The sequence below is a fragment of the Micromys minutus genome (genome assembly GCF_963924665.1).
Source record: "Micromys minutus genome assembly, chromosome: X".
In the NCBI taxonomy this organism is placed as follows: domain Eukaryota; kingdom Metazoa; phylum Chordata; class Mammalia; order Rodentia; family Muridae; genus Micromys; species Micromys minutus.
In genome coordinates this window covers 24,318,593-24,342,449 of record NC_137970.1, presented here as the reverse complement: position 1 = coordinate 24,342,449, position 23,857 = coordinate 24,318,593, and the positions used below count along the sequence as shown (strand labels likewise).

At 40.8% G+C, this 23,857-nt stretch overlaps 1 protein-coding gene across 1 annotated transcript; it reads right to left on the bottom strand.

The window, feature by feature from the left end:
- Window positions 1-621: 621 nt before the first annotated feature.
- Window positions 622-22,016, bottom strand: RAB9A (RAB9A, member RAS oncogene family). Its single transcript, XM_080910756.1, has 3 exons — window positions 21,876-22,016; window positions 6,038-6,065; window positions 622-1,984 (listed from the first exon to the last, which is right to left on the bottom strand). The coding sequence occupies exon 3, from the start codon at window positions 1,951-1,953 to the stop codon at window positions 1,348-1,350; it is 606 nt and encodes a 201-aa protein (XP_080766882.1). The 5' UTR covers window positions 1,954-1,984; window positions 6,038-6,065; window positions 21,876-22,016; the 3' UTR covers window positions 622-1,347.
- Between the last annotated feature and the right edge of the window lie 1,841 nt (window positions 22,017-23,857).

Genomic DNA, 23,857 nt, shown 5'->3' with positions numbered 1-23,857 from the left:
GCCACAATGGTTGCTGGGATTTAAACTCAGGACCTCTGAAAAAGCAGACCGTGTTCTTAACTGCTGAGCCATCTCTCCAACCTGTTTAAAATTTTAAGACACTCATACATTAATTACCCATACAGAATCAACTCATGAGACAATATGAGAAGAGGAAATTTCACTTGAGAAAATGCCTCATTACGATCAAGCAGGCCGATAGTGTGTGGGAGGGCTCAGCCCATTGTAGGCTGGTAACCCCTAGGCTGGTTGAACAAGCCAACAGCACTCCTCCATGACTTCTGCATCAGCTCTTGCCTTCAGGTTCCTTCCTTGTTTAAGAGTTCCTGTCCTGACTACCTACCTTTGATGATAAACAGTGATGTTGAAGTGTAAGCCAAACAAACCCTTTCCTCCCGAAGGTACTTTTTTGGTCATGGTGCTCTATCATAGCAATAGGAAGACTAAAACAAAGATCACTGCTGAAAGTAATCTCACTAGAATAAAAAACTTGAGAACAAATCATTGAATATTGATACTATAGAAATGCCTGTGTAAATGCAGGTGTCTTTATTACCCTCTCAGAAACCACGATGATGGGCTGAAGATACAGCTCACCTGCCATACATTAGACGTGGCAGCACAGGCTCATGCCTGTAATCCCTTATTTGGGAGATGGTGAAGTAGACCTCTAAGTCAACCTGGAATATAAGAGATCCCGTTTTTTGTTGTTGTTGTTTAAGGAACATAAATGAAAATCCATAAATCCATAAAGCTAGCTATTGGAAAGGGTAAATATATGTGCCACACAATTGAGGTAGATTCTAATATGTAGAATGAATAAGAAAAAAAACCATCTTAAAGATATAAGGTAATCAAATCAAAAAGCATTGCAACATAAAGAAATGCATTAGATTTTAATCTTTAATAGTATTGCTGTAGGAATTTAATTTCTTGGACCAAGAATAGAATGCTAATTACATAAAAATATACACATATAAAAGTAATTCTCCATTTTCTTGTGGGGCAAAACTAAGTGTACTTCTAGAATAGTCAAGGTTTTTGTCTGAATTACAATTAAGTCAATTCTTGGTCATCTTATTAGCACTAATGTTTTAATTTAAAGAAACATTAGACAACCATTACAATTACGAATGTAATGTGCCATTACTGAGTAAATAGACTCCTTCAGAGTGAGTGTGTCCCTCCTCCCACTGACTAATGAGGCAACAATATGCGTTAATTGAATTTTATTAGTAGATGAATTGTTCTGCATACTAATTTTGTTCTCTGCGCACGCGCGAGTGTGTGTGGGTGTGCACGTGCATGCGTGTTGGTTAAAATGCACCAACTATCCCTTTAATGCCATCAACAGCAAGATGAGTTTGGCTTGGGCTTTCGGTGCAGATTGACTGTGTCTGTTTGAATCAGGTGATCTGACCTATCTTCCGTAGCCATAATTCTTCGAACTGCCTCCTCAAAGGCAGCAGCAACATTGGTGGAATCTTTTGCACTCGTTTCAAAGTAAGGATAGTCACCGTTGTCCTTGCACCAGGCTTGGGCTTCTTCTGTAGACACCTGCCGTTCTTTTATGTCAGTCTTGTTGCCCAAAATCACAAAAGGAAAGCTTTCAGGCTCTTTCACATCTGCATAATATATGAACTCTTTCTTCCAGTTGCTCAAATTCTGGAAGCTTTGTGAATCATCGACACTGAATGTAAGCAGGCAACAGTCAGAACCTCGGTAAAATGGCGTCCTCAGGCTTCGGAATCGTTCTTGACCAGCTGTGTCCCAAATCTGCATGGTAACAAAATGTCCATCCACCTCCAAATCTTTATTTAAAAATTCCACACCAATTGTGTGGAAGAGCTGGGAATCAAACTTATTGGTTACATATCTGTTCATAAGAGAACTCTTGCCAACTCCACCATCTCCAAGAAGAATTATTTTAAAAAGAGACGATTTTCCTGCCATTATTAATAGTATAAGTTTTGATTTCAGAATCCTGTAAATAAAAACAAAAAGGTACCATTATGTGCCTTTATACTAATGTAATCCACAAAATTCTAATAAAGTCAGTGTTTAAGTAATAAGAAAACAGAGCTCTGATTCCACTTTGCAAAGGGACTACCTAAATAATGAGATTTAACAACTTCAAACAGCCCCTCAATTTCCAGTTCACTGACAGGAGATAGCCCCTCCCCGTTCAGATATAGGCAGTACTGGGTAATTAAGTCAGAGGTATCCAGAAGCTCACTGATTCAACTAAGAAACAATTAAGCACAGTACAAAGTCTTGCTGTCTTCATTGGGAATCAGTCCCAGCAGCATTGGACTTTTTCATATAAAAGTCTACCCCAAAGACTCATTTGGGCAACTCCAACTTTTACGAAATATGTACCCATGTGTGTTCTTCCCCCCACCCCATCCTACCCTACCCCCGTGCGTGCGTGCATGTGTGCGTACACACCCTTGCCTGTCCGCATATGTGTGTGTGCATGCTTGCAGACACGAATAAGCATGCATAGAGAATAGAGTCCAGTGTCAAATGTCTTCCACCTTATTATTGGGCAGGGAGGTGGGAGTTTGAGACAAGCTCCAATGATTTTGCTAGGCTGACTGGCTGGCCAGCAAGCCAGACATTCTCCTCACCAGTGTTGGCATTATAGGTACATTTCCATAGCCAGCATTTCACACAGGTACTGGGAATCCCATCTCAGGTTCTCATGCTTGCAGAACAAGCACTTAGCAAGTGAGTCACCCCACACATACACACACTCATATGTTTGAAGTAGAATGAAATTAATTTTAAGTGAAAATGTGATAATATATTATGCTTACCCTTTAAAGAAGTCCAAGGGCAGAATTTTCAAACTTTCTACACTATAGAAGCCAGCCAGGAGTGCTACTTCTGATACCTATGAGTGATGGCTAGCTATTTCTGGGTGCTGATGTGAGCACTGTAACTACTTGACATTTTAATTTTTATTATAAAAAATTTTATACACAAAACTTACAGGTGGAAAATCTAACCTCATCTTTAACCAATTTTCAATCTAGGGTAAATCTTGTTTGCTCTATAATTCCTATTCATCTTTCTATGTTTCTAAATTACCTAAAATGTCAATATTTAAAACATGCTTCTATTGTACGTGTATTAAAATTTGTGAAGGACAAATAACATTTTTGACATCAGCATGGAAATGGAAATGTCCATCATGGCACTCACATGTGGCTGCTGAGCACTTGGTAAGTGAGGAACTAAATTTAACTAATTTAGGTGCTAGGGATTGGTCCTTGTGTATACTAAGCATTAACAAACACATCCTCTTTCTAGCCCCATTAATTTAATTTCAGCTAATTTAAATGATCACATTTATAAAGCCTCAAGCTATACTGGACAACAGAGTTCTAAGTAAAAATATTCATTAGCTTTATCAAAGTGGATACTGTTGACTTCCACAGTAGGAAAATAACAAAGAAATGAATAATTTCTTTATCTACTAGGATAAATCCCTATAACCAATGCAGTTGACATTATTTGTTTGTCTCCTTATGTAATATAAAGATAGCATCCAGTATTATTGAGAATTTCTGTAGCATATAAGGATTCTGCATTTCTTTTTTTTTTTTAAAGATTTGTTTTATATATGTGAGTACACTAGCTGTTTTCAGACACACCAGAAGAGGGCATCAGGTCCCATTACAGATGGCTGTGAGCCACCATGTGGTTGCTGGGAATTGAACTCAGGACCTCTGGAAGAACAGTCAGTGCTCTTACCCGCTGAGCCATCTCTCCAGCCCGGATTCTGCATTTCTACCTCTATGTTCTGGTAAGAGCCCATAGCAGCTCAGATAATGAGAAATAAAGTTAGTAGGAAAACAGGATAAATTAATGATCAAACTGAATGTGGTTGTTATGTCTGCAATCTCAGCATTCAGGAGATAGTGGCAAAGCACAAAGTTGAAACCAATAAGCAAGCCTCGCATATCTTATGCTTGCCAGTTTTACAATTGCATCAAGAGGCCCTGGCAAGTCACTGACCATCCCCATCTAGGTTTATTTAAGCACCCTCAAGGATGTTCATACTGCATTGAAATCATATGATGCATTTCTCAGAATGTGTCCTCTGTGTGCTGTATTTCAACATAGGGAAAGCATCTGAAACGCATCCAAAACGATTAAAATTATTCAATAGTTTATTCTCCAGGCTTGAAGAACAAAACTCAGATTTGACTTGGCCATCCTACCACGAATGCTGTGTTAACAGTTTCCTTCCAGATTTAAACCTACCATTTTGGAGGGAATCTTAAGGTATAGTATAAATACAGGAAGGTGAAATGCCCTAGGAAGCTCATTAAAGATAAGAAGTAAACAAATCAAAAAAAAAAAGAAGAAGAAGAAGAAGAAGAAGAAGCAAACAATTCAAAATAGCTCAGGAAGAAGTCCCTAAAGCTGACCAGATTCACTGGCCCTCCCTCCCCAAGAGTATACAATTAGTAAAGATGGCTGAGACTTACTCTCCCACAAGCCAAGAGGCAAATAAGACTCTCAAACTATCCTAGCTGCCTGGACGAGACCAATGGTTCTCAAATTGAGGGTCATAATCCCTTCTGCAGTGGAACGACCCTTTCACAAGGGTTGCCTAAGTCCACCTGCATATCAGATAGATGATTCAATAACAGTAGGAAATTGCAGTTATAAAGTAGCAACTAAATAATTGTATGGTTGGGGGTCACCACAATATGAGGAATTAAGGGGTTGTAACATTAGGAAGGTTGAGAACCACTGGCTTAGAAGAAACAAAGGGGCTGATCTGCCTAGAAAGGGCTTAAATACAGAGCCACCAGGAATAAATACACACTCCCCAAACTGTTGAGTTGGCTGCAGGGCTGTACAGTGAGTTTAAAGTTTTCCAACTTTCACAAGCTGTCACTGATGCACTTTGCATCACTACTACACTGATGCAGCTGTCTTTTGGTCATTTCTGCAAGCCTATGTATGTATGTATGTATTTATGTATATATGTATGTATTAAAATATGTTCTTCTATACATGTAACATGTTGCTCCCTCAGCTGGTGCAGCCTTTGCTCCCAAACCTAACTCATTGCTTTGCCCTTAAGACCTCTTCAGCTTGGTCATTGCCTCTTCTGGGAACCCCTTACCATCAACCCCTATTAACCCCATCATTGTTCTTGTCAGTTTTTAACTGACAGGAACACCAAAGTCCGATGATCTCTGTGTGTGGGAAACAGATGTACATAATTGTAGCCTATCAAATTTATCATTTTAAGTCAACTAATATAATTGCCTGAACAAACACAAGGCTTCATTATATATCACTGAATTTTAAAGATGTTAAATCAGTATAAACTAGATCATGCCCCATATATCTACCAAATTGTTTTAGAAGTTGTGAGATACATCATCTTACGGTATTTTGATCCTTTTTTGTCCTAATTATGTGAGACTGGACTCTTGCTAACGTTATTGCCACACATGACTACCTCTTTGGTTCTAACCTTCAGAGTTGTACGCAAATACACATGGTGTTATAAATTTTTAAACCATCGTAGTTCCCAATTAACATTTAAGAGAAGCCAGCTTCATTTAGCCAACTCTTTAACATAGTCACAGCATGCTTATAGACATAAAAATGGTTCCTGTTTTCTTTCTTTATGTAGATGTCTGTGCCTAAAGAAAGCATAGTCCCTGGAGCTAGAATTACAGGCAGTTCTGAGCTGCTTAAAACATGCGTGTGCAGAGAAACAAACAGCTACGGTACAAACACTCTTAACCACTGAGCCCTTCTATTCTTTTCTAAAGGCAGCTCAACCTTTGAGACAGCTTTAGCATCAGCTAAAGAAATAAAAAAAAAATCCTACCATGTTACTTTTAAAATTCAGCTAAAAATATATGAACTCTGACATTGCACAGTTGGCAAGATTGCCTAAAAGCAATCATTTTCATCAAGTTTAACATTCAATACAGCTAAATTCTACAAATAAAAACATCTGAACTTTTAAAAGCATTAATACACAGGTCCTGAACCTTACCTTAGTAGTTCAGTTCAAACATCATTATCTGCAAAGAAAATCAAAACACTCACATTAGTGATGTGCATTTGTTTTGATGATTTTTTTCTTCTATAGTATTATTAAACGCCTTATGTATACTGGGCAAGCTCTACCAATGAATTATTTAACCCTAGACCTTTTATTACTTCTAATTTTGAGATAGAGACTTGCTAAGTTGCCCAAGCTGGCCTTCAACCTGCTCTGTAGTCCAGGCTAGGCCTTGAATTTTCAGTTCTTTACCTCAGTCTCCAGAGTATCTAGGACTGTTGGCCTGTGCCTGTTTTCACCATTTTAATTATAAGAAGATATGCTAAAAAACATGCAACTATATATTTTTAATTTAAAATATCTATCTTAGCCTAAAGCAGCCCTACATCAAATTCTGTATTTTGATCATTGTTTTTCCTTTGTCAAAATTTTTACCTGTCCACATACAGGCACAGCTACACAATTATACTGGGAATTTTATTTGTCCAAAATTTGGGTGGCTGAAAATAACCATGCCCCAGACATTGAAATAAGGACAACACAGGGAAAACAGAGAAGCTAAGTGAGGGAGAGGGGCACCAATGATCCTAGGAACATGCATGTACTGCCTGCTGACTCTCATTCATGCATAAAAGACTTTGCCTTTCTGCCTAGACTCCCCAGTTGCTCAGGCCTAATACTCTCCCTGCAAAGTCTTCTGTGCATGAATGAGAGCAGCATTGGCAGGAAAAGCATGTTCCTAGTACCAACTAAGCCAGGGGCACTGCCCAAAGGTAGATGAACTTAATATCCTGAAACTGCATGGGAACAGGATGGACAGCAGCATCTACTTCCAAGGGGCTGTTGGAACATTTTTGCCAATGACTGCACACAGGTGCGGGCTCATTAAAGGAGTGTTGTGGAATGAGAACATAAATTCTGAAAGGGGTGATATTATAGACAGGCTCTTTAATGGCCATTTTTTTTAATACTCAAATTTCAGAAACCACTAGAAACAGAACAAATTATATGCACAAAATGAATTAAAGAGCCAATTTATTCATTCATTTATTCATTCACTCTCTCTCTCTCTCACACACACACTCACATACATACCACCACCACATTTTAAAGTTGTTTTACTATTTGTGCGCGTATGTGTGTATGTATGTCTGTGTGTGTCGGTGTGTGTGTTGTGAGTGCATGCAGGAGGTGGGGGTGATGGCAGGGGCCAGAAAAGGAAGCTGGATCCAAACAATTCCTCCAGACTCATGGCAGAATTATAGGCAGTTATGAGGCATAGGTGCTAGGAATTCAATCGGGTCCTCTAGAAGAGCAACAGGGGTTCTTATAAAACGATCCCTCTCTGCAGCAACAAACCCGATCACCCTGTTTTAAGAAAACATTTTTGTGAAACTTACATATAGAAGTCCTTAACTTACACATTTAATCATTTAGGATTAAGGGTAAAACAGCAGCAGCTAACAAAGATAGAGCCTTGGGACTAAGATGTTCCTTATCTGTGGTAGTTTGTATAAGAGTGACCCCACAGGCTCACATGTTTGAATGCTTAGTCCCTGTAGGTAGAACTGTTTGGTAAGGTTTGGGAGGTGTGGCCTTGTGAGAAGAGGTATACTACTAAGGGGAGGGGTTGAGGTTTCAAAAGTCCAGCCATTTCAGATAGTCTTGCTCTCTTTCTCTGCTTGGGAATCAGATATAAGCTCTCAGCTACTGCTCCAGTGCCATACCTGCCTGATACCATGCTTCCCACCATGATGTTCATGGACTCGCTGTCTGAAACTGTAAGCAAACCCCCAAATAAGTACTTTCTTTTATAAGTTGTCTTAGTCATCGTGTCTCTTCAGTAATAAAAAAGTATTTAAGACATAACTTTTCCTATTACTGCTTATAGGATTGAGAAAGGTTAAATATAATACAAAATCTCACAGCTAGTAAAAGTTAAGCTATTCATATGAAAAATACATCAAAGCCCAACTATTAGGCTACCTCAAGTACAACTGCTTGGTTTTGTTTGTTTTTGTTTTCTGAGAGTTTGCTGTTGTTACTGCATTTTTAAAGGAAATAAGATAGTGGAAACACTAGGTCTTTTGTTTGCTCCTTTTATTTCAATATCTGCAAAAGAACAAGTTAATTCAACAGAACTAGGCTAATCTGCGAATACAGAACATAAAGTATATCTGAGTATGCTCTGGGTTTTTGTTGCTGTTGTTTTTTAAGTGTCTTATTTAGCACAAGGTGGCATCAAACTCAGTGCTTAGCTAAAGATGAGCTTCAAACTCTAAACCTCTGTCTCTTATCTCCTGAATGTCAAGATTATAAGTATGCATCCCCATACCCAGTTTTATAAGGTGCTGGGAATCAAATTCAGGGCTTCTGCGTGCTAGGAAAGGCTCTACCACATCCACCAAGTGTGTTGTATTTAAAAAGCGTGTTTTAAATGAAACATGAGTCAAATGCCTGCACCTCTCAGAATCTCCATAAAAGCCTCCAGTTTCATAAAATAGGCAAAAGCAACTTTCCAACGCATATTTAGATATTACCTACATTTAGATATTACCTACTAAGTGCTACACACTAACAATGAAAACCACAGGGTTCTTTGTAGATTGTCCTGAAGTTGTTTGTATTTTAATGTTAACTCCACTTCCCCAAGAAGGGCTGCCTAGTCATATGACTCCAATTGACCCTTCCCATTTTAATTAGTAAAATAAAGGAAAGCCAGTGACTATGCAGGGCGAGGGATGTGGAGAGAAGAGAGGTCTGAGAGGTGAGGGAAGAGGGTAAGGGTCGTCGAAACACAGAGGTTCCCAAGGACCAACTAGACCCAGATGGGATTGATTGGCATTAAATAGCTATGGGCATTAAGGATTTTATAGGTCTAGTATCTCATATAGAAGGGCAGTTTGTATCTTTGTCTATTTGATGCAATATTGTTGTATAGAGGGTTTGTGGATTGAGAGTTGAATATATAAACCTGTATGAAAAGCTTTCCGGCTGTAGAGTTGTATTTATGTGGGACTTTGGGGTACAGAAACACCCCAGGATGGAAGCGGAGAACAGGCGGTAGAAAACAGCCAAAGGGAGCTGTGCAAATGGAGTGAGATCCGGGTGGCAGCTGGGGCCCTGTGACAGGTGCGCTCGGCTCCGAATTAAAACCAGGCCTGAGGAATGAGACCTTAGGGCTAATAGATAAACCATTTATATTTTTAGTATTTACTGCAAACAGTTCTTCCCTGAGGGTAACACTACAAGAAGTCACAACTGTCAGGTCCTACAAAATGAGAGTCGCATAGAAGAGAGCACAACTACTCGTGCCCAGCTGAAAAATCACTTGAAATATCAACACCCCACAATTTCCCTCAGTAAGCTAGGGGTACAATGTACAAACAAGGTTCTCTTAGTCGGGCCTACGCAGTGTGTGATGCCAGCCACCATCAGGACTTTACATACATATCCCCACAAACTCAAGCCAACTACTTTAACTGCTAAGCTTCAGGTAAGGTAAAAAGTACTTTCCAGTACTAGAGGGAAACTAGGTGTGTTACTCTGTGTTAATGAGAGCCTGAAAATCCATTTCTAGCTGTGGCATGTTCCAACCACATCTCAATTTCAGTGACATGCTGTCCTTAGGAAGCAGCCTTAACCAATACCTGTCTCCAAGGCATTGGGTTACCTGATTCAGGGAAGCACATCAAGACAGAGAACTAAGAAAATAAAGGTGCAATGGACCAACACATTCCAAGGTTCTTCCAAGAAACCCTGATGCTGGCATGAACTGGGAGACACTGAGGCAGTTAAAGAATTAAGTTTACTAGGAAGCAGGGACTGGAGGTAGGGAATCAAACGTAGTCAGGGTCTTCAGAAGTCACTGGAAGATTTCTGCCTACATCCTAGGATTGAAGAAAGTCAGAGATACCTTCAGCAGTAGAAGCATCGATGAGATAGAGCCCAGAAAAGTAACTGGCTGCCACAGAAACAATGAGTTGAAGATCACAAATAGAGCTAGGATGGATACCTTACAATCTCTGTCAAATTGCCAATGGTGTCAGCTGGTCTTAGGTACCAAAACTGAAGTGTCTCACTTGATTCTCCAGTAAGATGTTTACCATCAGACTTCCTCCACCTTTTTGTTGCTTGCCTCTCTCTATTCCCTATCCCCATCCCCCTGATTGATATCTGGCTAACTCTTAAACCCAATAGCCAATGTAGCTAGACCTCAACCCCCTGGAATGCTTCCAATTCTAACTAAACCTCTTAAGCCATGCTCCTAACATTTGCAATCCAGGCTTTGATAGTCAACATGTATGTCTACCATGCCTTGTAATAAAAATGCTAGTTAAAAGCATTCACTATTCACAAACCTGTAGTACACACTATTATAAGAATACTCTGGGTCAGAGAGATGGCTCTGTGGTTAAGAGCAGTGACTGATCTTCCAGAGGTCCTGAGTTCAAATCCCAGCAACCACATGATGACTCACAACCATCTGTAATGTAATCTGATACCCTTTTCTGGTATGTCTGACAGATACGGTATACTTACATATAATAAATAAATAAATCATAAAAAAAGAGCCCATATTTTCTTGATTGTAAACCTGAGACCAAAAAAAAAATTAAAACCAACTTCTCCCTCTCCCCCAAAAAAGAAAGAGAAATGATTTTTTAAAGACAGTGTTTTTTTCTCTGTGTAGCCTTGGCTATCCTAAACTCTGTGGATCAGGCTGGCCTCCAAATCAGAGATCTGCATGCCTCTGTCCCCCAAGTGCTCGGATTAAAGGTGGGTGTCACCACTGCCCTGCAAAATTTTGTTTTAAAAAGTAAAGAAAGAGTTTAGCTGAGCAAGTGGAAATTACTTAGCTAACTAGGGAGGCTGGAGAGAGAGCTCAGCATTTAGGGGCACATCCACCTCCCAAGTCTGCCCAATATCTGCAGAACTCATCACTCACTCCCACTCAAAGCTATCTGTGCCTTCAGTGGATCCCCCATCTCTCCACGGGCTTTAATCTTGGTCCAGGAGCATGGTCCCACCACAGTGGTACAAGGTAGCCATCAGAGCCCCAGCTCGGATCCACCCTATGCAGGACGCGCCACAACTCCCTGTTTCCTTTGTACTATCATTCTAACTTCCACTCATTTTCACCTGCTTACATGCTCCAAGTTGCATGTGCCTGTTTCTCTATTACAATGTCAACTCCCTGGCTGGACTGCAACACCTATGTCATCCAATCGTGTGGTGGTTAGTTATGTCAACCTGACATAAGCCAGAGTCATTTTCAAAGAAGGAAACCTCAATTGACAAAACGATCCCTCTAGATTGACTTTTGTGGGCAAGTATGTGGTGCCATTTTCTTGATTGATGACTGATGTGGGAGAACACAGCTCACTGTGGGCTGTGCCACCCTTGTGCTGGTGGTCACGGGTAAGAAAGTAGGCTAAGCAAACCATAAGGTGCAAGATTTTGCATCAGTTCTGCCTCCAGGTTCCTGCCCTGACTCCCCTCAGCAATGTAGTGTGACAGGAGACTTGTAAACTCAAGTTACAGAGACTTAATCTGGTATGGAGACAGATGGGGACTGGCAGTGATGGGTAGAGTAAGTTTTTAACCCAAGTTGTTTATGGTCTTGGTATGTTATCACAGCAATAGAAACCCCAAGATGACAATTAATATGTTCTAGTTTTGTCCGCCACAGTGAATAAAATACTCTGCACATGGTGAAATGCAAATAAATGCTAGAATAAAGCATTCTTTGTTATTTTTGTTATTCTATTACTCTTTTCTATCTATACTTAGCATGTAAATTATTCCTCCTATTTTTGATATCCATTAAAATATGTGGGGAAAGGTGATTCTTGTAATTTTAATAAGAATGAGTACTAATGACTGAAATTAACAAGGAGTGGGCATGTGCATGCTGAAAACTAGCACATTCCTTTAGTAAGGTAGATACTAGAGGGAGAGCAGGCTCCCTTTGGTAATCCACCTCATCAACCACATACTCCCGACTGTCCCTTTGCAACTTCTCACTCCTGAAAATTTTAACTGAACTTATCACTCCTGATTTAAATTTAGGAAGGCTGTTTTCCCCTCCCCAAATTCACAAGTTCCCTTTGCATTCATTCACCCTGAATGTCCTACTTAGAGGCATAGCTACCATTTCAATTAATTTCATAGCTGAAGAAGCTGAGCTTTAGACAGGATAAGGTGGCACGTGCCTATAAATCCCTGTACTCAGGAGGTAAAGATAGGTAGATCACAACTTCAAGGCCAGCCTGGGCTACAATAGTGCAATATAATGAGGAGGGGAAAGGAAGAGGGAGGAAGACAGGAGGGGGGGGAGGAAGAGAAGGTAGGAGGGGAGGGGAGAGAGAAGGGAAGAGGAGAGGAGGTGAGGAAGAGGGGAGAAAGGGGAGGAGATGGGGAATGGGAGGAGAGAGGGAAGAGAAGAGGAAAAGGCAGGGAAGAGGAGAGGGGGAGAAAGAAAGGAGAGAAGAAAGGCCAGAAGGAAATAAGGGGAGAGGGGAGAGAAAAGAAAGGTGTGGGCAGGGAAGAGGAGAGGGAGAGAAAGAAGGGGAGGGGAGAGGAGAGGAAAATGGGAGGAGAGAGAATAAAAGAAGGAGGAGGGGGAAAGGAGAAGGGAGAGGAGGGAGAGGTCAGGAGGAGAGGAAGAACTGAATGGGTGTCTAATGGGTGCTAATTCTATGGCAAAAAGGTAACAAAACAAACAAAAGCAAACCAGAACTAAGAAATTTTCACCACCACAAGCCAACTTGGAGGCTCAAGATTTGACCAGGTGAATAGATTATCTACCACTAAGTACTGCCTCACAGAGAGGAAAGGTAAAACAAAACAACAAAAAAGTTGTGGAAATCATAAATAAAACAAACTATCATTGACAAAGTACACTCTAAGTAACTCACCTCAAGTACTCTTTCTAGAAAATGAAGCATCTAATTTGATTTTAAAAATTAGTTTTTCATGAAAAAGAACATTTCTGTAGTTAGGTATGGTAGAAAGACAAAGGATTCAATTAAGTAACTAAATAGGTAATTTAGAGCTTTCTGTATCTCTAGAAATGCTCAGTGACCCACATGTGGCCAATGAACATCTGAAATGTGGTAGTCTGCTTAACTGAATTTTTTATTTTAACTTCATTTTAATTAAAGCATTTCATAACACTAATGGCTGCTGCATCAGACAATGAAGGTCTAAAGCACTGAGAATGAATATGAGACCGGTAAATCCCTAGATCCCTTGAGTATAACCGTTTAACAGAAACAGTGTGAGATTCATAATGGAAAGATTAAAAGCACTTTCACCAGATTTGTGGTCTGGTTCATGTGTATGTATGCACACGTGTGTGCAAGCACTGCACATGAAAGTCACAGAACAATCTTGGATGACATCTACCTCATGTGAGACAAGAGTCTTCTCCCTGGCCTAAAGCAAACCAGTCTGGCTGGCCAGAGAGCTCCAGGGATCCTATCTCTACCTCCTTAGTGTTGGGATTACAAATACCTGGCATTTTGGGGCTACCAAGCCTGACATTTATGACTAGGTTTGAGAATCAAACTCAGGACCTCATGTTTAAGGTAAGCCCTTTACCAACGGAGGTTCTTTTTAATCCTTACATCACATATATCATTTTGTTCATACCCCACACAAACCTGATGACTCCTTGCTTTCTTTTCTTTCTTTCTGAAGCCTACTTCATTTAATCAGTGTTGCCTGTCTGAGCATGGATAGGGGGTTATTTATTTAAGGGCAACTTACCAGTAAAAAAATGACTCTCCTTCCAGCAACCATTAACTACTTAAGTTCTTCAGCCTTGGGGAGGGGTGGTGGCAGTTGGGAGGGGGTGTAGGTCCTTCTAAGTTCCTTCCCTGGCAGTGTGGGGGGTGGGGACTAGGTCTTTCTGAGTTCACAGTCCTATGCCTGTCATGTGTAAGTCACCAACTGCTGTCATCAGTCTTTTTTTGTTTGCTTTTTCAAGACAGTTTCCCCGTGTAGCCCTGGCTGTCCTGGAACTTGCCCTGTAGAACAGGCTGGCCTTAAACTCAATAAATAAGTGTGAGATCCTCCTGCCTGTACCTTCTAAGTTCTGAGATTAATGGCTTGTCATCAGTCTATGTCCCTCAAAAAACATCAACGAAACTGGGCATGGTAATATACATATTGGGAGGCAGAGGTGAGACAGACCACTGTGAGTTTGAGGCTAGCCTGTTCTACACAGAGAATTCCAAGACAGGACAGGCTTCACAGTTGAGACTCAGCTTTAACTGTTTTTAAAAGTTAAAAATAAATCGATGCCTGTCTGTGTGATTTCTACATCACACATGATCAGTTCATATGTCTCCTAACCTTTCTGACTTTTCATCTTTACTCAGTACCACTATTTTTCCTCCCATCACTCATGGGTCTTTTGTGTATTAAAGTTTGTCCAGAAACTGTGATAGTTCAGTAAACACCTTTACTCATGGGAAACTGCTGAAACCCAGAAGTGGGGATATAAAGTTGTGTTCTTTGTGAGGTCCAAGGATAAATCTACCTGTAAAGGACACTTAATATTATTTTAATTTGCAGTACTTCCTTTTTAAGACAGGGTACCACTATGCAGCCTTGGTTGGCCTGGAACTATGTAGACCAGGCTGACCTCAAACTCAACAGATTCGCCTACCTCTGCCTCCCAAGAATTGGAATTAAATAAAAGAACTAATGTAAACTAAACTAACTGAGGAAGGTGTAAGTCAAAAAAAGTTGTCATGTTATGTATGGAATACACACTATGTTCTGACCCTCATTTAACTTAGAGTTATGAACTTTGTGATTTTGCCTTTTAAAATACTGTACCTCTGAGTTTTGTCAACAAGAGACTTAGAGGTATGGGGGTTGGGGGGGAGCAAACACGAAGTTCGTTCTAGCCTTAACTAGATTAGAGGCTTGGAAATTCCATCTTACATACAGAGGTTGTCACCAGTCCAATGGCAGGCACTGCCAAGTAGCTCTTCACAAAGTTCTGTTTACTGGATGTAAGTGACACCTGTCCATAAGCAGCACCCCAGTTTAGTCTTACTGAGATGCTGCTGAATTGCATTCTTTTCACAGGAAAGGGTAGACATACTCTGCCTACTCTGCCAATTCCCCATTTGCCTCCACACCAGACTTAACTCTCTAGAGTTACACCTTTATTCCCTGAAACATCACCAGGTCATCAAAATGACTGCTAGCCAATCCAATGTCTTCTCACTCCTCACATGAGAGCCTTAAAGTATACAGAGCCCTAAAGTAAACAGAAAGAATGAAGGTTTTGGTTTTCTGTTTTTCTGTTTAATCTGATCAGTCCCTCCACCTGTAGCCATGATAATATCAAATTCCTTGAAGATGTACATGCTACAGAATTGAAGAAGGGTAATCACATATTATCTAAAACAACTAAGAAAATGGAGGCCCTCTTACCAAAGTATCTTTTTAAGTACCTCATATTTGCCCAGGGGCAAGATAGCATCCTTCAAGTCTTAGTCAGGACAGGCCACTCGCCATTATCACAGTAATGATGCCTATATGACAGGACAATAACCTCTCTCTCCTTCCCCCTCCCTCCCCCTCCCACCCTCTCAAATATCCCCTAACATAATCCATAAGACTACCGAGAGCAGGCTCTGCTTTCTCTCACACATCCTCACCTTTCTTCAGCCAAGTGGCTCCCTTTCCTAACAATCCCTCAAAGGTCATCTCCTGAGGTTGAAGTCCATACTTCTTCTCAGTGACTATAAATACCAACAATTCCTTAAAGTCTACCTTCACCCTCTCACACCTCAGGGCCACACAACAATTTCCAAACCCTTTAAAATGGTGATATCAAATTCAGTATGCCAAAGAATGTTACATATCCTTCCAATACCTCTCTCTGATACCTGAATCAACCATACAAAGAACTGTTTATTTTCTTCCCACCCATTGCCACTGCCTACTGAGTCAAATAGCAAGTGCTAGAGCTCCGTCTTAACAGCTGCTGCTCACTATAACATCTATTCAGTATCTGTCTTAATTTCTTTTCCTGTTGCTGTGATAAGCACTCTGAAATGAATGTAAGGGAAAAGACTTTCCAACTTACAGTTGACATGAAGAGACAAAGAATACAGTCCACCACCACAGTGGGGGAGTCAAGGCAACGAAAACCTGAAGAGGCTGGTCATATTGCATCATAATCAGGAGCAAAAGATTCCCTTCCTCCATTTTCAGTTCAGGATCCCAACCCCCCCCCCCCCAAATAGAGCTACTCACAGTGGGGGACTCCTCCCACCTTAGTTAAGCAAAAATGTCCAGAGGCCCATTTCTTAAATGATTCTACATTCTGTCAAGCTGCCATTAACCATTACAATATCTAAGGCACAGCCCCTTAAACCCACCCACAGTTCAGACACTATCCCCTATGCTGCAGAGCTCAAGAGATGAAAGCTAACAAAGATTATACCATCCCCAGGCCTAACTAAACACAATAGGTCAAAACTGGTATCCTCACACCCACCAAGTAACAGAAAAAACTAAAAAGTAGTAAGCCAGAAAAGACACTACAGGAAAAAAAAACTATTTTAGATGCAAATCAGCACCAAAACTTACAAATCATGGTGGTGCACACCTCCATGCCTAGCAATCTCTGTGATGTGAGTTCATGGCCATCCTGGTCTATAAAGCAAGTTCAGGACAGCCAGAGCTCTGTTACAGAGAAACTGTCTCAAAAATAACAAAAAAAAAAAAAAAAAAGGAAAGAAAACATAAAACGTAATGCTATAGTTGTGGCACCATGGAACTCAAGAAATGACTAACAAGAAAACTTGGCCACAGAACTGAAAAAGTCCTGCCTAGCTCTCCAGCACTTTTCTAACCACCAAAACAGATAAAGGCTAAAAGTTGGAACACTCTGAGAAAGAACATCCACCGCAGCACACTTAGTTCCTGAACAAGTGCATATAGTAAGAAATGGGGAGGAAAGAGGCAGCAAAGAAGGGAAGGAGAGACAGTCTGTGCAGCCCCTGCTCCCAGCTCAGCAACCAAGCATCAGCAATCCCAAACTGCAAGCCCGGGGGAAAAGTTTACAGACTTACTAAAAGGGAGCGGTGAGGAACTAAAACCAACTTTAATGCCTTGTTTTCTTACCACTAAACCCTTAACTTTAGAAACTCTAATGGCAAACACCAGCTTTGAATCCTATTGTTCAGAAACTATGTGGCTTCACAGGAGTAAGGCAGGCTACTTAAAATGTTTAAAGAAAACAGATGCTGGCATCGGTATGGTACCATGCTCAAGGGAGTTCACAATTTCAACACTGCATTGCACACATTCCTTCTGGTGACTTAACTTTGTAAAGTTGAGTTTGCCCAAGATCACAGAGGAAAAATTACATGCAGATTTTAAGGATGGCAGTTGTCTGCTGCTCCAAAACAACTGTTTTTTCACGCTGTATTTAAGACTATTAGAATTCATTCCGGAATAACCTGTTTTCACCAATGTGTGAACCCCCACACCCCCAACAGTTTGACTTTCTGCTCCACCATGAATGTATTCCAGGTAAGTTTACCAGATCAAACATACAACCACAACTACAGCAGCCCTGTAAGCTGAAGACAGCAACCCAGAGACTTCGAATTGTTTTTATTTTGTTTTGGAGCCAGGGTCTCATGTTGCCCAGGCTGACCTGGGACTTCCTATATTTCCAACAATTTCCTTTAAGTCCTGATCCCTGTCTGCCTCCCAAATGTTGGGGTTACAGGCATGTACTACCATATCTGGCCTTTTTGGATCTGTGAGAATCATTCAACACTCCTATCTTTAGAGTTCTACTCAGTGAAATGTTGAAATAAGTGTGAGGCCTTTTCACATTTGCTAACACAGCTGCTTCTGAGAGACAGCCTCCTAGAAGCTATCTTAAACCCTGCACCTGACACCTCATCCAAATCACCAAAACCTGGATTAAAATAGCTCGGATCCCTTATATACTGTTTCACTACCCTTCCCTCTTAGATTAATAAAAAATTGGTCATGGAATGAATGCAGTCTTTTCATACTATCCCTGGCCCCTGTCAACACAATGGCAAACATAATGCTTTAGCCTCAGAGAAAAGTGAAATATCTGTGTCCATGGAGTATGAAGTTAGACCTGCCTGTTTCATTTCTATGCTTTTTCTGAAACATACTCCCTCTACCTCATATAGACCTTACTTAACAACCACTGACTACATCTCCATGTCCTGTCTGTGTTTACAATGCAACTGACATTCTACAGCTTGAAATCATTCGGGGTCAAAAAATTAACAAAATGTAATGGAAAATTCCAGAATGTAGAAATACTCATCACAGTATGTACAGTACCAAGAGTCACGTTGAGAAACAGATTTTCCCTCCAAGTTATCTAACCAGCCCAGGCGCCCTGAGGCAAAGCAGGTTTGGGATTGCCACAGGCCTACCTGACAACCAACCACACCTACCTAGTTGGCTCCAGGTGCCCTGCCTCAGGTATTCTGACTTTTCATTTGCTTCCATATTTCTAACCAAACTTCCTGAGGCATTTTCTGACTTCAGTTCCTCCTCTCCCATCAACCCTTTAATAAATGGTCTCTGTGGATGGCCTGGTAGTCTCAAACCCTATTTTCTTACACTAACTAGCTTTTATTATCTACATAGCTTTCAATTTAGCCTCATTGGGCACCACTTTTAATTGGCTTATTTCCTCCTGCTGCGTAGCCAACAAACTGCTCAGGGCAGAATTACGTGGCAGTTAATGAGTTGCTGTCTCTACCTGATACATATACTCTTGCAGACATTTAGAAGTAGTGTATCGTTCCACAAAGAAAGAAATGTGGTGGCCAACTATACTAGAACAGCAAGACAAGTGGTGAGTGAACAAGACTCCCTAGCACCAAGTCCTCTTGACTTTTGAAGGGGGGGTTCAAAAAAAAAACTGACACCAACAGAATGGAATTTCTATTTTGAAAGACCTGGTCTCAAAAAAGCATAGTAAAGAGAGGCTGAAAAACACCAAAAGGAAAAGTCATGTAGGCTGCAGAAATGGCTCAGCAGTTAAGAGCACTGACAAAAGGGCTGAGTTGGATGAGTTGCAGGTCAGTCTCCTGGTCTACAGCCAGCTGAAACCACAGTGAGACCCTATTAAATTATTATATTAAAAAAATTGATCAGGTAGTGGTGACATAAGCCTTTAATCCCAGCACTCAGGAGGCAGAGGCAGGAAGATCTCAGTGAGTTTGAGGTCAGCCTTGTCTACAGAGTAAGTTCCAGAAGTGCCAGGGCCACACAGAGAAACCCTTTCTCTGGAAAAAAAAAAAAAAACAAAAAGAAATAAATGAATAAAAAGGCACACATGACTAATTCAACACTACCACAAAGTTTTAACAAACCCAGCAACTGTTCCTCACTCCATCTAAGTGTGTCCAGAAAAAAATGCCATAACACATGTAATTCTGTACTGTGTATGGATGTATTCTTTCCTAAATGAACACCTGACCACTTCTGCCAAGTAGTCCAAACAATAAATTCTGTTCCAGGACCATGTACAAACCTAGTCTCGTGATTCTGAATAGACTGCCAGCTTTAGAAAGGTAGAAAACCCTATGGATGATGATAAGAATGAGAAAACAAACTTCCTAAGTCAACTGCAGAAGTGCCTATTAGCACACAAGTTTTTGTCATTTTTGTCTTTAAAACAAAAAACAAGATTCTGAAACTGTGTGGTAGCACATCCCTGTAATCCCAGAATTTAGAAGGCTGAGACAGTAGGATCAGAAATTCAATGCCAACCTCTTCATAATACCAATACTGAGGTCAGCTTTTTAAAAAGTAGATTCTGTTACCAGGTATTCATAAACCTTAGAGAATTTTCCCCCCAGCAAGCTTTTAAAATAGTAAAAATGCTCTTAAACAATAAAATGACATTGTGCTTAAAGAACTATAGAAGCCCAGTATGACCTGGAGTATGAACCAAAAATGCTTTTTCTCCAAATGTTTTCAAATATCCAATGAGAGGATAAAATTTCCTCCTAGTGCAAAACTACTACTCCAAAAAGCCTACAAGCATGCTTGAATGTCAACAATATTCCCTCACTCCTTAGGTGACCTTGGAAACCAAATTGAACCCTCCCAGGTACCAGCAAACTTCTCACCTGTAACAAAACCATTGCTTTGGAAACACCAGGAAAATGAAAGGGTGCGCAGAGAGTACTGACTCAAACAACCAACTCATGTGAGCTTAAGTAGGTCTTCTCAATAAATGGTTAAAAAAAAAGACTGAGGGAGGTTAGAGGGAAAAAAACTAAAAGGACTTCAGGCCTCTAGAGTACTGTAGTATAAAATGGAAGTAGTTGGCCGGGGAAAAAGTAAAAGGATCAGGCTCAGAAAGAGACAACCACCAATGTATTTTTCTACTCTCCAAAAAAGGATGGTCTGGTTATTGCGTGTCTACTTTAACCTTCCAGAAAATAAAACATAAATCTCCTTAAATTCCCCCAATATTCTAAATGAGTAAGCCTCCAAACCATAAATGTTTCAGTACAGAAAATCACTAAAGTGCACATGAAAAAGCCCAAAGCAAGAAGACACTGCCACTGAGATGCAACGCTCCTATATGTTGTTACTTGTAATGCTACACAAGTACTGGTAACTTCAATCTAAGATTATAAAAGACAAAGTAAAAGCAGGGTACTTAAGTCCCTTAGCTGAGAGAGGAGTTGGGAATTTCGCACAGGGGTAAAGCTCTTCCTTAGCAAGCACAAGGCCCTAGGTTTGGTCTCCAGCAATGGAAGAAAAAGGGAAATAGTCTGTAGTTGAGAGCCCCGGGTTTCCTTCAGTTCTAGTTGAGATTTCAGGCAGTGGAGGGATTTTCCATTGCAGTGGTGCTAGAGGAAAAAGACAAAACTTGTACCAACAAAACAAAACAAAAACCAAATTCAGTCTGTTGATTTTATGAGGAAGCTGTGAAAAGACTGGTCACGTGCCAATGTGGAAACTTGCAGAAAAGTTATTCCTCAAAAGAAGTATGATCACGGGATGCGTCATCACTTAAAAAACAAAACAAAACAGAAACATAATACGTTCATCAACCATTTAGTCAGTACTTCAAAGTCTCCTCTGGTCTTTTCACTAAAATGGAAGGACAGAAAAAACACGATTCTGAAACCCCAGCCAAGATCTGAATCTGACAATGTTCCCGACTGCCTACACGGTCTTTGCCCTGTCTTTATCTTCCAAGATCCCTCACCTGAGTGGGTTAAAGGGCAGTATGTCAGAGGTCGCCAAACTCAAATAACACAAGCTTGCTTTCCCCAGCATTAGTCACACCGGGGTAAGGTTTGGTCTTGAGTGCATGGGTGTCCCCGTGTGGTTAGGGGAAAGACTGGTGTATATGTGTGTATCCAGATATTTGCAATGTCCCTGTGAGCATCGTTCCACCATCCTATTCCCAAGTGTTTGGGGTTTCTGAGATGTTTTAGGGATCTGGTCGGTGTCGGTCTCTGTCTCTCTCTCTGCCTGTGTGTGTGTGTGTGTGTGTGTGTGTGTGTGTGTACGCGCGCGTATATGTCCCGAGTGGTTGGGTGTGTGCCGCTCTTCACGTGTGTTTGAATGTGAAAGCCCTTCCTCCTACGTCAGTCATCAGGAGAGTAGGGGACAAACTGCCCCTGTTGCCCAACGGTCTACAGACCCGCGCCAATTTGGCTCGCCCCTCGCCAGGCGGCCCTCCACTCCCGTAGCACAGCTCAGGCTGCACGCGCTCTTAACCAGCTCTGGCCAGGCCTCAAATAGAAGAATGAACCCCGCTCACCTTGCAGACACAGAGAGGACGTCGTGGGAGCGGTTTGCCAACACGCCCGAGTGCAACCAGAGCAGAAAGAGGGCCAAAGAGTCCCGAACGTCGAGAGTGCTTCCAAGAGGGAGCGACTCAGGCAGAAGGACCAATATGGCGGGCGGGCGGGGCGGGGCCAAGGCGGAGGGGCGGGGTCTTGACAGTGGGGCGACGGGGCGGGTCCTGAGTCAGTGGGGCAGGGCCTGGAGTGGAAAGCAGGGCCCGGATGGGGGTGGGGCCCAAGTCTATAGGGCGGGGCCAGGAGCTGCGGGGCGGGGCCTGAGGTGGCGGCACCAAGCCAAGAGTTGTAGGGCGGGGTCTGGGCTGTGGGCGTGGCCTCCGGCAGGGAGCCCAAACCCTAAGGCAAAGACCCTAGTATGGATCGCAGGAATTAGTCCCAAGGAAGACAGAGCCAGGAAGTCTGGAGTCAGCTTGCAAAACTGCAGTTTTCCTTTGTGCTAGCTAGCAGCTGCTGCTCTGGTCTTCCCACCTACGTTCCTTCTAACTGTAGTCACGAAATAATGAGTTATTCTTAAAGTTTAAAGTAGAAAGAGATCGTATAAGTACTATGACATAACAGTATTGCACCATTAAGAAAAGAAATTTGCAAATGAGCAAAGAACAGATAAATGAAAAAGGAGTATGTTTGCAAACTGTAGAATAATAAAAGTCTTTTAATTAAGTCCTTTTTATGTTTTTTCCTTGTTAAAGTACTGCATCCTCAGCTCTAAATTATAAAACAATAATGGCAAAATGTAGCATCAGAGGCGTTTACATTTCTTTGATTTATAAGGGGAATTTCTTTGCTTTATAAGGGGAAATGATAACGATAAAAGTCCTTGGAAGATGATTCTTAGTTAGTGCCCCATAACCATTTAGATTATTTTTATTTTCTAAGAGAAGACATTCATTTTTATGATCCAAAACAATTTACATAATGTCTGCCTCTTTGTGAAATCATTTTCAGGTAATAAATAACCTTTCATCAAGCACCAGAAGATTACAGTTAGCAAAGTTTCTCACAAGGATGATTTTAGAATAATTGTGAAAATTAGGCACATAATAAATATTGAGTTCCAGTTTGAATTTCAATGATTTTCTTCTTATAAAAAATCTATTTTTATAAGTGCAGAATATTTTCCCCAGAGGAAATCTGAGTAAAAGTTTAACAGATCTGTTGCATATGGAGAAGTGAGCTAGGAATGCAACTCAAGTTAGAGTGCTTGTATACCATATATGAAACCATGGTTTCCAATCCCAAAACCACAGAATCCTAGCATTCTAGAGGTAAAAATAGGAGCTCAAAATCATCATGGAACATAGTGAGTTGGTATATAAGACACATGACACATACTTTAATGGGGGGAAAAATGACCATACTTTTAACATTCAGGGAAAAACAAAATTTAATAGCACACAATTTAACCATTAACTAACATTTAAGTAACCAAAATGTTGATATTTCTCTAATCCATTATCAATGTGAGATCTCAATATTGTATATATCTTATAAGTATGTAATCTATTAGTAAATATGTTATTAAATATTTCATGATATGCTGAAAAATTATGTATTAAAAATGATTCCTCAAGCCCAGATGTGATGGTGAGCCCAGCACTCAGGCAGATCTTTGTGAGGACAAGGCCAGCCTAATCTACAAAGTGAGTTCTTGGACAGCCAGGGCTATATGTTAAAAAAAAAAAGTGGTGTCAGAAAAACAAACCAAGCCAAATCCTCATTGAAATCAGATTTTTTTCTTTTACTGAAAACATTTTTTTCTTGCATAGTGTATCCTGATTATGTTTTCCCCTTCATCTACACCAAGTTCCTCCCCCACATTCCACCATCCATATACATCCCCTTTCTATCTCTCAATAAGAAACAAATTAGCTTCTAATGGATAATAAAATAAAAGATAAAGCAAAAAAGTAAAACATTGGAATAGGGTAAAACAAACAAA